We start from the raw sequence: 13140 nt of genomic DNA on the forward strand, positions 1-13140 counted from the left end.
AGGTATAAGGTGTAAACTTCGCAACGCTGTGTTACTTGAAATTATTGTAGCCTTACATCAATGCACTATGCATCCACGAGTACCACTAGGGGTTAATTTCGTGCCACAAAATACAATTGGACATTCACTAAAATTGGTTTTAAATAAGAAACTCAAAAATATGAGTATTTTTAAAGCTCAGAAAGGTAAACTTTGCAACGTTGCACTACCTAAACAGGGGTCATACATAAGCTGAAACTTTTGGAGACTTGCTTTATCATTATGCTTCATTTACGCTTTGTTTCAGTATTGTTAAGTTCACTCTCATGTTAGTTTTAAGAAGATAATATTTGAAAATATGAAGATTTTTAAAGCTTAAAAATGCAAACTTTGCAACGTTGTATCTCCGAAACCAGACGTATACTCAAGCTAAAATTTTTACTGGAGTCTTGGGTCATCATAAGGTTTCGTTTAGGCCACATTTGAATGAAATCCCCGAGTTTCACAAAAGGGGCCAAAAAAGGCCCTTTTTTTGGGAGGCTCTTTCTTTTGAGAATCACCCCTGAAAATTTATAATTTGACAAAATAAACATTAAAAGCTTGATTTACAACCTCTCCTGGTCGCTCGTATTTCACAGTGCAACGCGTGAGCTGTGATACGGTAGCTTATAAGAGAGTGAGTGTGGGTGTCGCGTCGGAACTTCGGAACGGACCAAAAACTCAACAAAAGACGGCTCTTCAATCTTTCATGCAAGGTGGGTGGATAGTTGGGGCTTATAAACCGTCGCTCTTCTGACGTCAGGGCGTATCTAAATTTCCACATGAGCCCCAAAAAGCATAGAGTCATACGGAAAACAGGGCTCACGAGAAAGTCGAGTTACGCTCTTACGTCAGAGGAGCGACGAAACGTCGAGCTTACGTGCTACCGCGTGCGCACGTAGACTACCGTAGGATGCTGCCTTGTGTTGAACAAGAAAAGTAAGTTCATTTTGGAATGAGCCCCACACACATGAGAACATCCACTAACCGTGGCTCATCAGTGGCGAAGCGTGAATAATCGATCGTCGATTTTTCCCCATTTGAAGCTATAGTAAAGAATCGATTATTAACGTGTTCCCGTTTATCGACTCATTTCCATAAGTTTAAATAGCAAATTTAGCGATAAATCGCAAAGCACGCCACGCCAGTGTGGCTCATGCAGAAAGGTACTTGGGTCGTTTCAAATAAGCTTTCATATTCCACGTTACTTCCAATTTTTTGCATCGAGTTGATTGATTTTTTTCCCCTTCTTCTTGTTTCCTATTCAAAATTTTACCCTCTATCTGATTCGGACCTCATTCTTCCCAAAAATCTTCCATTTTTAATATTTTTTGGGTCCCAAATGTCCAAAATGTCATTACCGTAACCTGTTACTTTTCTGATTTGGTATTTTTAGCCTATCATAAAACCGAGACAAGTTTGACTGATTAGACTTTCAGCTGGATTATTAGTTTCAGTATATCCTAGAGAATATTTGATCACAAGAAGAGGTTTTAAATCCAACTATTTCGGCATTTTTTGAATGATTTATGCTTGTTACTGAGTTTCGTGTCATTACCGTAACCGCCGAATTTAAGAGTTTTCTTAGCCGCTAAAGGGCAGCAGCAACAGTGTTTATCATTGAGTCAACAAGTGTTCGGAAGCTGAGTGCATGGAGAGTTATTATCACATTTTGTTTCAAATTTATGAGTAATTTTGTGTTATTTACATTGAATTTTGTGTTTAAGGGTAACTTACTACTGTCATTACCGTAACTATGGAAAAATGTGGCAAGAATTCATTTTTATTTTAAAATGTCAGCATGTTCTATTGTAACGTATCGTCCTAACCTCAAATATGCAGTTTCATTAACATTGATGAGTTTTCGTGTGTTTTATCGCCGAAAAACAACAAATTTCGTCATTACCGTAACCGTCATTACCGTAACCTGCGCCAATAAGGCGACCACGTGCCACAAGGCCACAAGGCCAATTTTTCGACACCACTGCTTAAAGCTGATTCCTGAGGTCTTGAATGCCACAAAAAATATCACACCGAAGGTTTTCAACAAATTTTAATTTTTAGTATTTCGGAAAAATAGTGGTCTCAAATATGAACGCTTATTTGAAACGACCCACTTACGACTCTCTGCCGTTAACACGGCAGATTTATCGTGAGGAAGTCAGGCAAAATAGGTCTACAAGTCAAGAATGACCTTCACTCCTTGACCCTTATACCCCCCCCCCCCCTCCCACCAGAACTTATTGTGAGCATTGACCTCTTCCAGATATTTACGTTAGGAGGTACGACGCTGAGGGTGGCTCCAAAATGTTGAACAAATCGATGGCCAAAATGCGGAAGCACGTATCTCCATTCTGACGATGCAAGCTTCCTGTCATACTTAATTTTTCTCGTGGAAAACTGTTCAACGTAACGTCTGTGAAAACGTCTTTAATTTTCCCTCTCTGTCGGCAGAATATTCTGCATAAATTTCGAGCTTTGAAATTGACTTGTTTCTTGGCAAAAAATAAAATAGGAGCCGTTTTGAGACACTGCAATGGAGGTACGTAGTTTCGCAATTTGACCATCGATACGTAACGCGGGTCAATTCTGGAATGGTGAATATACAAATCGATAACACATCAGAATAAATAATACATTGCAGGTTACTTTTATTTCCATTTCTTAGTAGCGGAGGGTGGGGGTGCTATAGGTTTAATGCATGAATATCGTAGGAATTAAAAACGAAAACAATATTTTATTATCTTATTCACGAGCAAGAAAAAAACATTAAACTATGTTGCCCGAACTGTATGTAACAAGGTGGTAAAATAGTGCTGGGTCCACACTTTGCGGGGAAAACAAAGCCAAAAGGTTCAACAATATCAATTAGAGTCAACATTATTGAGCTTTAATGAGTACCAGTACAAGACTGCGAGGGGGGGGGGGGGGGGGTGTTCAGCGCGGGCAGATGCATTGGAATATTAACCTGAGGTGACGCCGACAGATCTATAACGTTTTAAACGCTCGAATGTTTTGACTCTAATTGAAATTTTTGAACTTTCTTTTGCCTATACTGTTCACAGCAAAGTAGTGTGGACCCAGCACGATTTTACTACCTTCTCATTCACGAGAAAAATGATAAAATGAAAATAATTTATTAACGTGTGGTCTTTGTTCTGGTTTTTGTTTCAGGTATGTTGAACGAATTACAAAATTCACTTAAGTCTAAGTAACAAGTGCAGTTAAATTGACGTAGGTACGTATGAATCAAACTTACTTTTCCCGCACATAAATGAACATTTATCATGGAGAGAGCTAATTAAGTGGTTACACTTAGAATACCAACGTCGCAATCGGAAGAATGCATTATTCCAGTCTCTCCATGGTTTTCCGGGCTAAATTCATAGTAAACTGTACCAAAATCAACGCAAAATTTGTGTTTATTTGTATTCCACTTTCTATATTAACCAAAAGTAACACAAGAACACACATACTTTTATCAGTGTCCTCTTCAGGCTCCACAAGCAGGCAAGAATGCAACAAGCTCCTGGCTAGCCGTGAAGTTTGATCCACGCGACCTCAAATGTTGGGCAACTCAATTTGTATCAAACGCATAGAGCTGATTCTAATTTCTCGTTCCTAATTTTCGGGGGGAATGGTCCGACTTGTCAGCCTCTCAATTTACGTAAGGCGCTGGTAAATCTGATGAGTTTATACGCCCTGGTAAAAATTGGCGATAGGAGCTGCGTTTCAAAATACCATGGGAGTTCTGAAAGCCGACTGAAGAAGGCTATTGAAAATCATATAGCTGGCTGTAGAAAGCGGAGCAAATCATATAGCCGGACTATACCAAGCTATAAAAAAGTATACAGTCGGGCTATAGTTCCTATCGCCGGGCTTTACACTTTATCGCCATTGGCTATAAAAGACTATAAGAAATTGTGTAGAAATTCGTGTGCTTTGGAAATCATTAAGTTTGATACGGAACTACCTTAATATTTACAAAACACACATTATATTTTCCTTTAAAACATTTTTTTTATTCATCAAATAAAATTTAATGAAAATAATCCATACAGAGTGTGCAAACATTTCAAAATCATGAGTTGAAAAATGCTGACTCCGGGAGACTAAATATTAGAGCGTAACACAAAGCGGAGCGGCGACGCACTGGCGCCTACAAACCTAACAGGGATACTTCACGCATTGCGCAACGCGTGAAGTATCACTGTTAGGTTTGAAGGCGCCAATGCGCGTATTGCGTTCTCTGTCCGCCCGCCGCGCCGCGCCGCAGCGTGCCACGGCGTCTGAAGCAACTATTTCACACCAGATGTATTGCACAGTATCAAAAGAAATTGAAGGCGCTCCAACACATTAAGAATGACAGGCATCCTTCAAAAGTACGGAGCTTTCCTCGCAAAATAAATCAAGATACTACGGCACAAAAAGAGAGCGGTAGTCCAAAAACTAACCAAGTCCTAGTATCCGTATTTCGTAACGTTTAGCATAAAATTTATCGTCTGGCTGTTGCTTAATCGCCATTGATTGAAATAGGCTAAAAGAAATTGTACAGCCGGCTACAGAAGCTATCGGAAATTTTACAGCCGGCTTTAGGTCTATGGTATTATTTTGGAACACAGATTCTACTGCCAATTTTTACCAGGGCGGACGTGAGGCTTGGTCTCGTAGACTGCATTTTGGAATTATGGGTAACTTTTTTCGGGCGAAATATTTTGATGGTAGAAAAAAGACATCTCCTGCAGTCTATTTATACAGCCAACTCAGAACTGTCCAAAATCAAATCGAGGTACGCACTTTGCACGGCAGTTTCGCCATCGAAATTGAAGAAGCAAACGCGGAGAAGAAGAATAAGAATCAATTGGACTAGAGCGTTTTAAAATACATTAAATTTTCCGAGTCTTCTCAAACGGCTCCTCTGAGCGGCTATGAAAATGAGACTTGCGAAACTTGCCAAGTTCTTTGTCACCGGACCTAATTTTAGGCCCTCGTTTTCGAGATATGGATGTCATTTGTAGCGAAGAATTTGATGCCGGAGCAGAAGAGGGCTTAATGGGCGGGATAATTTCGAGTTCTCAGCATGACAAACGGCTAACGACAAACGACAAACTAGGTAAACAGTGTACAAATGTGCAAGGGGGGCGTGGGGGTGGTGTTGGGGGGCCAGGGGGGATGAATTAGCCATGGCCTGATGACTGGGGCACAGCCGTGACCAGATTCCCGTCGTCTCGTCGTCAGTCTCCATTTCCGAATCTACACGAAATGAATCCATGCAAAAAAGAGGCATCTCATATAGAGCGTTGCCAAGTTCCAACTTGGGCCCGTTTCTTCAAGTACAAACCTTCAGCATTACTAAAATACATCGTCCTGTCAAGCGCGAGCTCACGTGGGAAAGGAGATAAGTTACCCAGGCTTAATAGTTGATTGGAACCGTAAGTTCTAACCAATTACTGCTGAAACCCAAATTACCAGCATTGATACCTAACCACAGCAAGTTGCAGTCCAATTATGAGTTGAGGCCCGGCCACAACTCGAGTTCAGGGTTCTTCCATCGCTGACCGATGAATATCAGATTAAGAAGTTGTGCGCTCCAATTCGTTAAGATGGCGCGGATCTTTTATGTTGATCCATAACGATGCTCGATGCATCATCAATAAACAATCGAACCATCATTCAACGGAAATCATATGATTTGTTTGTGTGCATGCAATTTTAGTGAAAGGAATATTCGAAGGAGCAAGTTTTTTTTGTCGGTTTCTTCTTTTTCCTTTTTTTAAATAGATTTTTGTAAATAGTCCGCGTACTATTTTTTGGTACATTTACGGTCAAGAATATTCTACTGTGTTTCTGATGCTTTTTTTTTTGTAGAGAAGTTTGTACACGGTTTTTTGTTAGGCACACATTTAGGTTCAAAGAAAACCGCACAAACCCAGTAAAAATACCACTCACATCAAATTTACGCGCAAAAAAAGCGTAAAAGCACTCTCGTAAAGAAGTGGGGAAAATTTAAAAAAAAAAAAAAAAAACTTTCAAAATCATCTTTATGTGAAAAGAAAACTTTAAAATGTCAGACCTTCTTTCACGAAAAAATAGTGTGAAAACCGGGAAAAAATTTGTTGTGCTTAAAAAAAAAACATATAGGTACACCGCGAGGCAAGTGGAGTTCAAATCTTCTGTCACAACAAAATATAATTCGAAGTTCCTAGCATTCCCTCATAGAGGTAAAAAATGGACAATTATTGCCAGTGCTTCTCATGAAACAGGCGGAAAATAGTTCCCGAATTCGCATGATTGTGCGGAGAAAAAACAACAGCCGCAAGTTCACTTATCCTCGAGTGATAAGAGGGAATGCCGTAAGCTTCTATTGTTCTCCATTCAATTACATTTCAACAATGGCTATGCTTCGTAATAAACAAGTCATGAAAATTGATTTATGCAGCTGTGCCTGATAAGCTGTAGATACAAGATTAAGTGCTCGACAAATTCTTGCCATGATTCAAGCACTTCCGACGCACTTACAGTACACCAAATTGGTGAAAGAGTTCCAAGTCCCACGAAAAATTGCCGCAAATACTTATTTGACTGGTTAATTTTTCCCGTTTATTTATTAATTACTCGCACGTTAAAGGCTTCCTTAACGCTTCCCCGATCTCGATGCATAGGTAAACCGCATGGGACCTCCCTAAGGATAAAAATTGTTAAAGAACGACTATAAATTGACGCCACTATGCAATTAGGAAAGACTGCAATTTCTGTCTAATTAGTAAAAACACTTATTTGAATAGGGAAACTAATGGTACATACGTTGTTTAGAAATTGGCCAGATATTTTAGTTCCAGATTGCAAAATGTAGTTCAAGTCGTCGTTTCCCAGACGATTATTACATTTCAAGGTTGCAAAACTGATTCAAACGATTGATTTTTTTATGAGAATATCACTGTGCAATTTTTGTCCAAAATTTGACTAAGTATTGGGCGCGGTCAGAAGAAAAATTGGATTACATTTTGCAATAAGGAACCACTATCTCTGGCTCTTCCATGAAAGCACCTTTCTGCATAGGGAAACCAATGGCATATTTGTTATTTCTAAAATGAGTCAGAATTAGTGATTCCTTATTGCAAAATGTAAACCAATTCGTAAAATTCTTTAACAACGCTCAATATTTTTATTTCGATTTTCGAGAGGGATTTTTAAAATGCAGAGAGGTGGTTACATTTTTTTGTGCGGAAATGACGAAATACACTGGAAAAAAGTCGCTTGGATCTCTTAATAACATTGACAAGAAAAAATACGTTTGATTCAATCCGATTTTTCCTTGAATCGAGGGCCAAGCCTCTTGATTCAGGCGGATGTCCTGTTGATTCAAGCAAAAAGTCCAATTGAATCAAGAGTATTTTTTCTTGTCAACGTTTTTAAGAGTTTGGACTCTACATCTAAGCGACCTTTTTTTCCAGTGTATGAACCCTTGCCTTCTTCTCCATATTCTTTGAGGAGTCAGAGCAGAATCTTCATAGAGAGAAAAAAGCAGGTGTTTGCATTTCGGGCATCTTGGAATTTTTTTGATGACGTAGGTCGGTACAGCGACTTTTATCATCGATTTTCTTGGAAATGGTGTAATTTATGGAAAAAAGTCATTCCCAAAAAAGTGCTTAAAATTATATCATGAGTCGATTTAAGCAAAAAAATGGGACATTATGATCGGTTTTTCATACTTCGAATTCCGGATTTCGCTGGCCAGGTTGTACCGACCTACGTCACAGGGTAAACAAACCTCAAGATGCAAACACCTCCTTTTTTTACTTTTTCGCTCCCCTAGTTTTCTCCATGGAGGTATTCTATCTACGATAGTGACTACCGCAAAAGCTGCAAATTGAGGACAAGTAGTCAAGAGTTGAGGTAGGAAGGAAGAGAACAATGTCACGAATTTGTCTCCGACCACGGTCGAAAGTGAAAACGACAAAAATGATACCCGTTGCCGCGCGGTCCATCTACAGGCGTGAAAGGGAGGATCCTAATTTGGGCCAAACCGCAGGATTACGACTAGCACCTCCGATCACCATGCCGGCAGCAGGCGCGGCGTGCCCGATTCATATTTCAAACGACACAGAGAATTTGTCGCTCCTCTGACAAAAGAGCGTATCTCAATTTCCACGTGAGCCCTATTCTCCGTATAAATCTATGCTATCCGGGCTCATGTTAAAATCGAGGTAAGCCCTTAAGCCATGCAGAGGAACAACGAATCGTCCTGACGTTTGCTCGTTCCGAAGTTCGTTCATCTCAACGAAAGTTGTTGTTCGGGAAATCGCTGAAGTTTATTCGTTGCGGGAGATACTCTCGCGAACCCGGGGGCTGATTAATGAAACTGATAGACAAAGCTGTGGTTGAAGAGGATAAAGAGAAAATTGAGCAATTCTATCGGTTGAAGCGGGTGGCTGTTATGGGCTAAGGGGGCAAAATGGACTGACTAATTTCCCCCCTTGAATCATAACAACGAACCTTTTCAATCATTAGGGTCGCTTTATTTTCCCTTTGCCTTCTTTGTCTATTGCTTTGTCCTGAAATTTCGAAGATCAGCCCATTCCCTGTAAGTAAGGTTTAGTCCCTTCAACCTTTTTTTTTTTTTTTTTTTTTTTTTTTTTTTCACCGCGTGGACGTGTATTCCATTGATTTTCCGGAAATGGGATACCTTTCTCTAAACTAATCCGAATCAGTGAAGTCTGCAAAGATCAGTATGCACGGATGGGGGAGGGAGGGAGGGGGGTCCGCGGGGACGGTAGCTGCTCGGGGGCGAAACTCGGGGTTGGGGGGAGGGAGGAGTCATCTCTGTGACCCCCGAAGTCGGTCACCGCACGGCCGACCGGCGGCGCGACGCGCGCGGTCCGCGTGACGCCTCATTCTGGTCGGTTAATTATCCGACTAGGTAGTTCCGATCCGACAGAATCTCCGACATTCTTCCGATCCGGACCTCGGTGCTTCTCAACAAGACGTTTGCGTCGGGAATTCGCAACTCAAGCATGTGGTACTCCCTTTCATCAAGGATAGGAAAAAAATCGCAATTTACCTCACGAAAAAACTTAACTTTATTTCAATGTTGCCAAATTTGTCCTAGCAAATCGTATATTTTTACCAGGAGGATCTTTGGCATTCCCAACTGGAAATATCACTGATTTCCACCGATTATCACTATGATCTCATTCAAAAATCAGAATCATTTTGGACATAAATGGTGCAAGTACATTCTTGTACAAAAATTAATTCTTCGAGTTAATTTTGCACGGAGAATGGAACTTCGTGCGTGGGACCCGAAGACAAGGTCATATGGATCTCTGAAGTTTTCGGAGCACGTATCTAAAAACTTGAGGTCCAGCTGCCGAAGTTCCGGTCAGGTATCTGAAGTACTTCAATATATACCGGAGGGTTGGGGTCAAACATCTGAAGTACTTACATACCGAAGTGCCTGGATGTCTGACCCGAACTTCGGCAGCTCGACCTCAAGTTTTCGGATGCGTTATCAGAAAACTTCAGAGATCCATATGACCTCAACTTCGGGTCTCGTACACGAAGTTTTTTTCTCCGTGTGCAACCTCGGAATGGAGTTACGTTCCTTTGTCGGGAAAACGACGAAATTGAGAGTTGGCTGACTCCAATTTGTATACACCGAAAATTTCAAGTAAGCTTACGTATTTTTAGATCCTAATGGAAATGAAATATTATCAATCCCTAGACAACTGACATGCCGGGTCAAATTGACCCAAGGCATGTTATTTTCTGACGACCCAGCTAGTGCGCTGCACATATACACCAGAGCTTCACAGTATATGCTTTACAAAAACTTGGAGAAAAAAATGATTTTTTTGGTGTTTATTGGAAACAGCATACATTCTCAGAATTATAAATGATTTTCGACAACTATCCCGAGAATTTTTTTGTAGGAAAAAATTAAAATAAATGCAATAGGAGCAGAGTGGGTCTGGAAAAACTGACGAATGCGATTTGCTTCACTTCTCGATGCTGGTTTTAATCATTTTCCAGTTAGAAGTATGGTATTTTAACAGAAAAAAGGAGGAAAAACAAAAGACAACAACATCAGTATTCTATTCATAATGTTCTGTTGATTGCAAAAATTTAAGCCACTCATAGGTAGTCACGCGTGTGCGCACAGTGATACTCAGAATTGAACTCTTTTCCGGTATCATGAAATCAATCTCACAAATGGACTAGTTAAAGCCGCTGCATAGTTTAATTATGCTATTTTCCCGACTGTGGCGAGAATTTTCATAGCTCTCTCTCTTCCCCTCTCACTCTTCTCCTCGCATTCCACCGTTACCTGCCCTTTTCCTTCCTCTCTCCCTCTTTCCATCCATCCTCTTCGCTTTCATCTTCCTCTATGAGTTATAGAAATGTTAACTGCCCTAATCGTAACTTGATGTCAAGACGGCTCATCAATATGAGTATGGAAAGTCTCTGAATCATTTAGTCTTCTATCTCTGTCGTTTACTCAGACTCAATTAAGAAAAAGGGGAACAAGTATTGGCTTATTATCATGGATATGTGCACGCTAATTTGCAGGTTAGTAGTGGACAAGCAATGACTAATTTGATTGCCGCGAACGTTTACAGTGAGGCTCGGTGATTTTTCTTCATAGATACCTAAGTTTTTGAAACCCGCGCGTGTAAATTTCAACAATAATACAGTATTTTGTGACGTAAACACACAGCTGTGAATAAGGAAACGGATGAAAAAGTGCCTTCGGTTCCTCGTTAAAAAAACGTGATTTTTTAAAAAATCTCTAAGTTTTCGATTATTATAATATTTTAATTGATCGACTATCTAAATAAATTTTGATCGTCTCCTTGAGCGAAGTTGAGAAACATTTTGAGAATTTCTCGAATTTAAAAATGTTGAAGATCTTCAAAATCCTTTAAAAAGAAATTGGTCATGAGACTTGAGGCATCTATATTTTCTTTTTAGAAGAAAGAAAAAAGACGGAAAAGTGAAAAGTGTGAAATTAATGTAATTTTATTCCCTGCGCTTTATTTTCTCACCTACACGAAAATGGGCCCTGCCCTGCCCTGGTCTGCCCTGTTTTTTAGTTATGACGCGTTTATGTGTATTTTCAGAACGTTACAGCGCATATTTAGGTGAGTAACACATCAGAATGAGAAATACACGTAACAGTCTGGGGCGATTATAATTGCATGAAAAAGAACGGGAATTGGTCTATCGACATCCACTCTCACCAAAATAGCTACGGCTACGTGAACCAATATGTGTTACTATACCTCAGTAATTATTTGATCTCTTCTCTGAAAAGAGACCATCCTCTTTTCATATTTCTTAGTCTTCATGATCAGCGTGTAATCCCTGCTGATTATTGCACCATAATTATGTGAATGTATCACCTCCTTTCATCTGTATTTTTTGTCCCCTGATCTATCTGTGCCACTAATTACCTTTTATTGTCCATCTGTGATATACTCCCAAGTGAGAAGATATCGCATAAACTTAAATGACCTACCTGATTAATTTTTACAAATTGAAGTACCGTTAGCAAAAATGGTTGAATGCCACTACTCCAGAGAATCATAAGAGAAGCCCCGTTTCTTAATACGATGAGAAAAATACTTTCCTGAGTGTGAGTGACCATTAGGACTCATTAAGTTTATTGAGTTTCTAGTTCTGTCGACAATATTTGCACACCATGATGCAATTATTCCGATTGTTTCCAGAGAAAAACTGTTGTCCTATCCTACTGCGCGCTGGGGTCATTTTAGGGCAGCGTGTATAAGTGGTGCGTGGAACAGCATTTGCATCCAGTTGTGCGACCTGTTTTCCGGATTTCCTTGATCAGGTGGACCAAGTCTGTCAGAAAGCAACAGAGCACACTAGGTCTGCTTATAAAAACACCTAATTTTGCAAGATTTGATTAATTGCAGTTAACAAGTTGATTAAAAAAAAGGAAGAAAAATAAGATCCCTGCTAGTTGATAATAAAATTTATAGACAAATAAGAAGACATTGAGAAAATAGAGTGATCCTTTCAGTGGAAGCTGGTGGTTGCAATACAGAAAAAAATGTAAGTAATAGACTAAATAACAAACAACATCCTGCTAGAGGCCCTATAATTAGTCCATCATTTTCCCGTGTAGTCTGTAAGAACCACCCGTTTCAACCAATAGGATTGCGCCTATGTTCCCATGCCTTCTTTATCTGTAGTTTGTCTATCAATTTCGACGAGTAGCCTGCTAGGTAAATGGATTACTTCAACCCAAATCAACCTACCGACACAAACATAGCCATTTTCCTTGAATTTGTTTATTTAATTACAAGAAAACTAAGCGATAATTCGACTTAAAATTGTGAGAGTACGTTCCGCATAAACCAGAGAATATTCTCAGAAAGTTTTAATCACGTTATGTTGCTTGGTTTTCTCTTATAAAAAGAAAGCAAACAAACATGAGAGGAAATTATGCAATGTGGAATGTAGCTACGTTTATCCTGATGGCGTAATTTTATTCCGAAATTACGTAAGATTACTACAGTTACGTTAATTTTTAGAAATTAAATACCATAAAAATAGGTAAATTTAACGAACAATCTACGCGGCTAAATAGAATTGAACATTTTTAATCTAAAAATAAATAAAAATATATATTGAAAATTTAAATTTAATTGTAAAATTATTTAATTAGAGTAAAAACTAAAATTGTATTGAAGTTGATTTTACTTCAAACCTTTCAAGACTTTAGAATGAGAGCGAGTAGATCGATAAAATAAAATTCGCAAGGAATCTATAACGTCGTACAGAGATACGCTTTTGACGACTTTCACCATCGATAATTCGATTAAGAGCATTCGATATAACGATTCAGGAATCGACTCGGGGCTTCCTCGATCCAGCTGCAATGCCGGAAATCGAAGGAAGATCGGACGCAACAGGTGTGAAGAATTCGAAGATTTATTTCCCGCCACGAGCGCGCGATGGCGTAGCGATAACGGAGCTTGTTGTAAGGACTGAATGGATTGAGGCGGGAAGGGGGAGGAGGGAGAGACAAAGAGCTGATCCTGATTGTGCATCGTAAAACGCCGCGCTTGGCATGAAAATTAGGCGATCAACGATGAT

The 13140-nt window shown here is 39.6% G+C and overlaps 1 protein-coding gene across 4 annotated transcripts in view; it reads left to right on the forward strand.

The window, feature by feature from the left end:
- The window catches only part of f (espin protein forked), a 161542-nt gene that overhangs the window by 36305 nt on the left and 112097 nt on the right, over positions 1 to 13140 (forward strand). The window contains exon 1 of one of the 4 annotated variants that reach the window (XM_072295823.1): positions 619 to 734. The exons of 2 other annotated variants lie outside the window; for them this stretch is intronic. Coding sequence is in view for 1 of the 2 variants with exons in the window: in XM_072295822.1 (XP_072151923.1) it covers positions 11074 to 11159 (86 nt within the window). In the remaining variant the exon portion in view is untranslated. Of the gene's footprint in view, positions 1 to 618; positions 735 to 10598; positions 11160 to 13140 lie in introns of those variants that run through there. One more of the 4 variants, XM_072295822.1, reaches the window with a different exon arrangement.

This window comes from Bemisia tabaci, chromosome 2, assembly GCF_918797505.1.
Source record: "Bemisia tabaci chromosome 2, PGI_BMITA_v3".
Taxonomy (NCBI): domain Eukaryota; kingdom Metazoa; phylum Arthropoda; class Insecta; order Hemiptera; family Aleyrodidae; genus Bemisia; species Bemisia tabaci.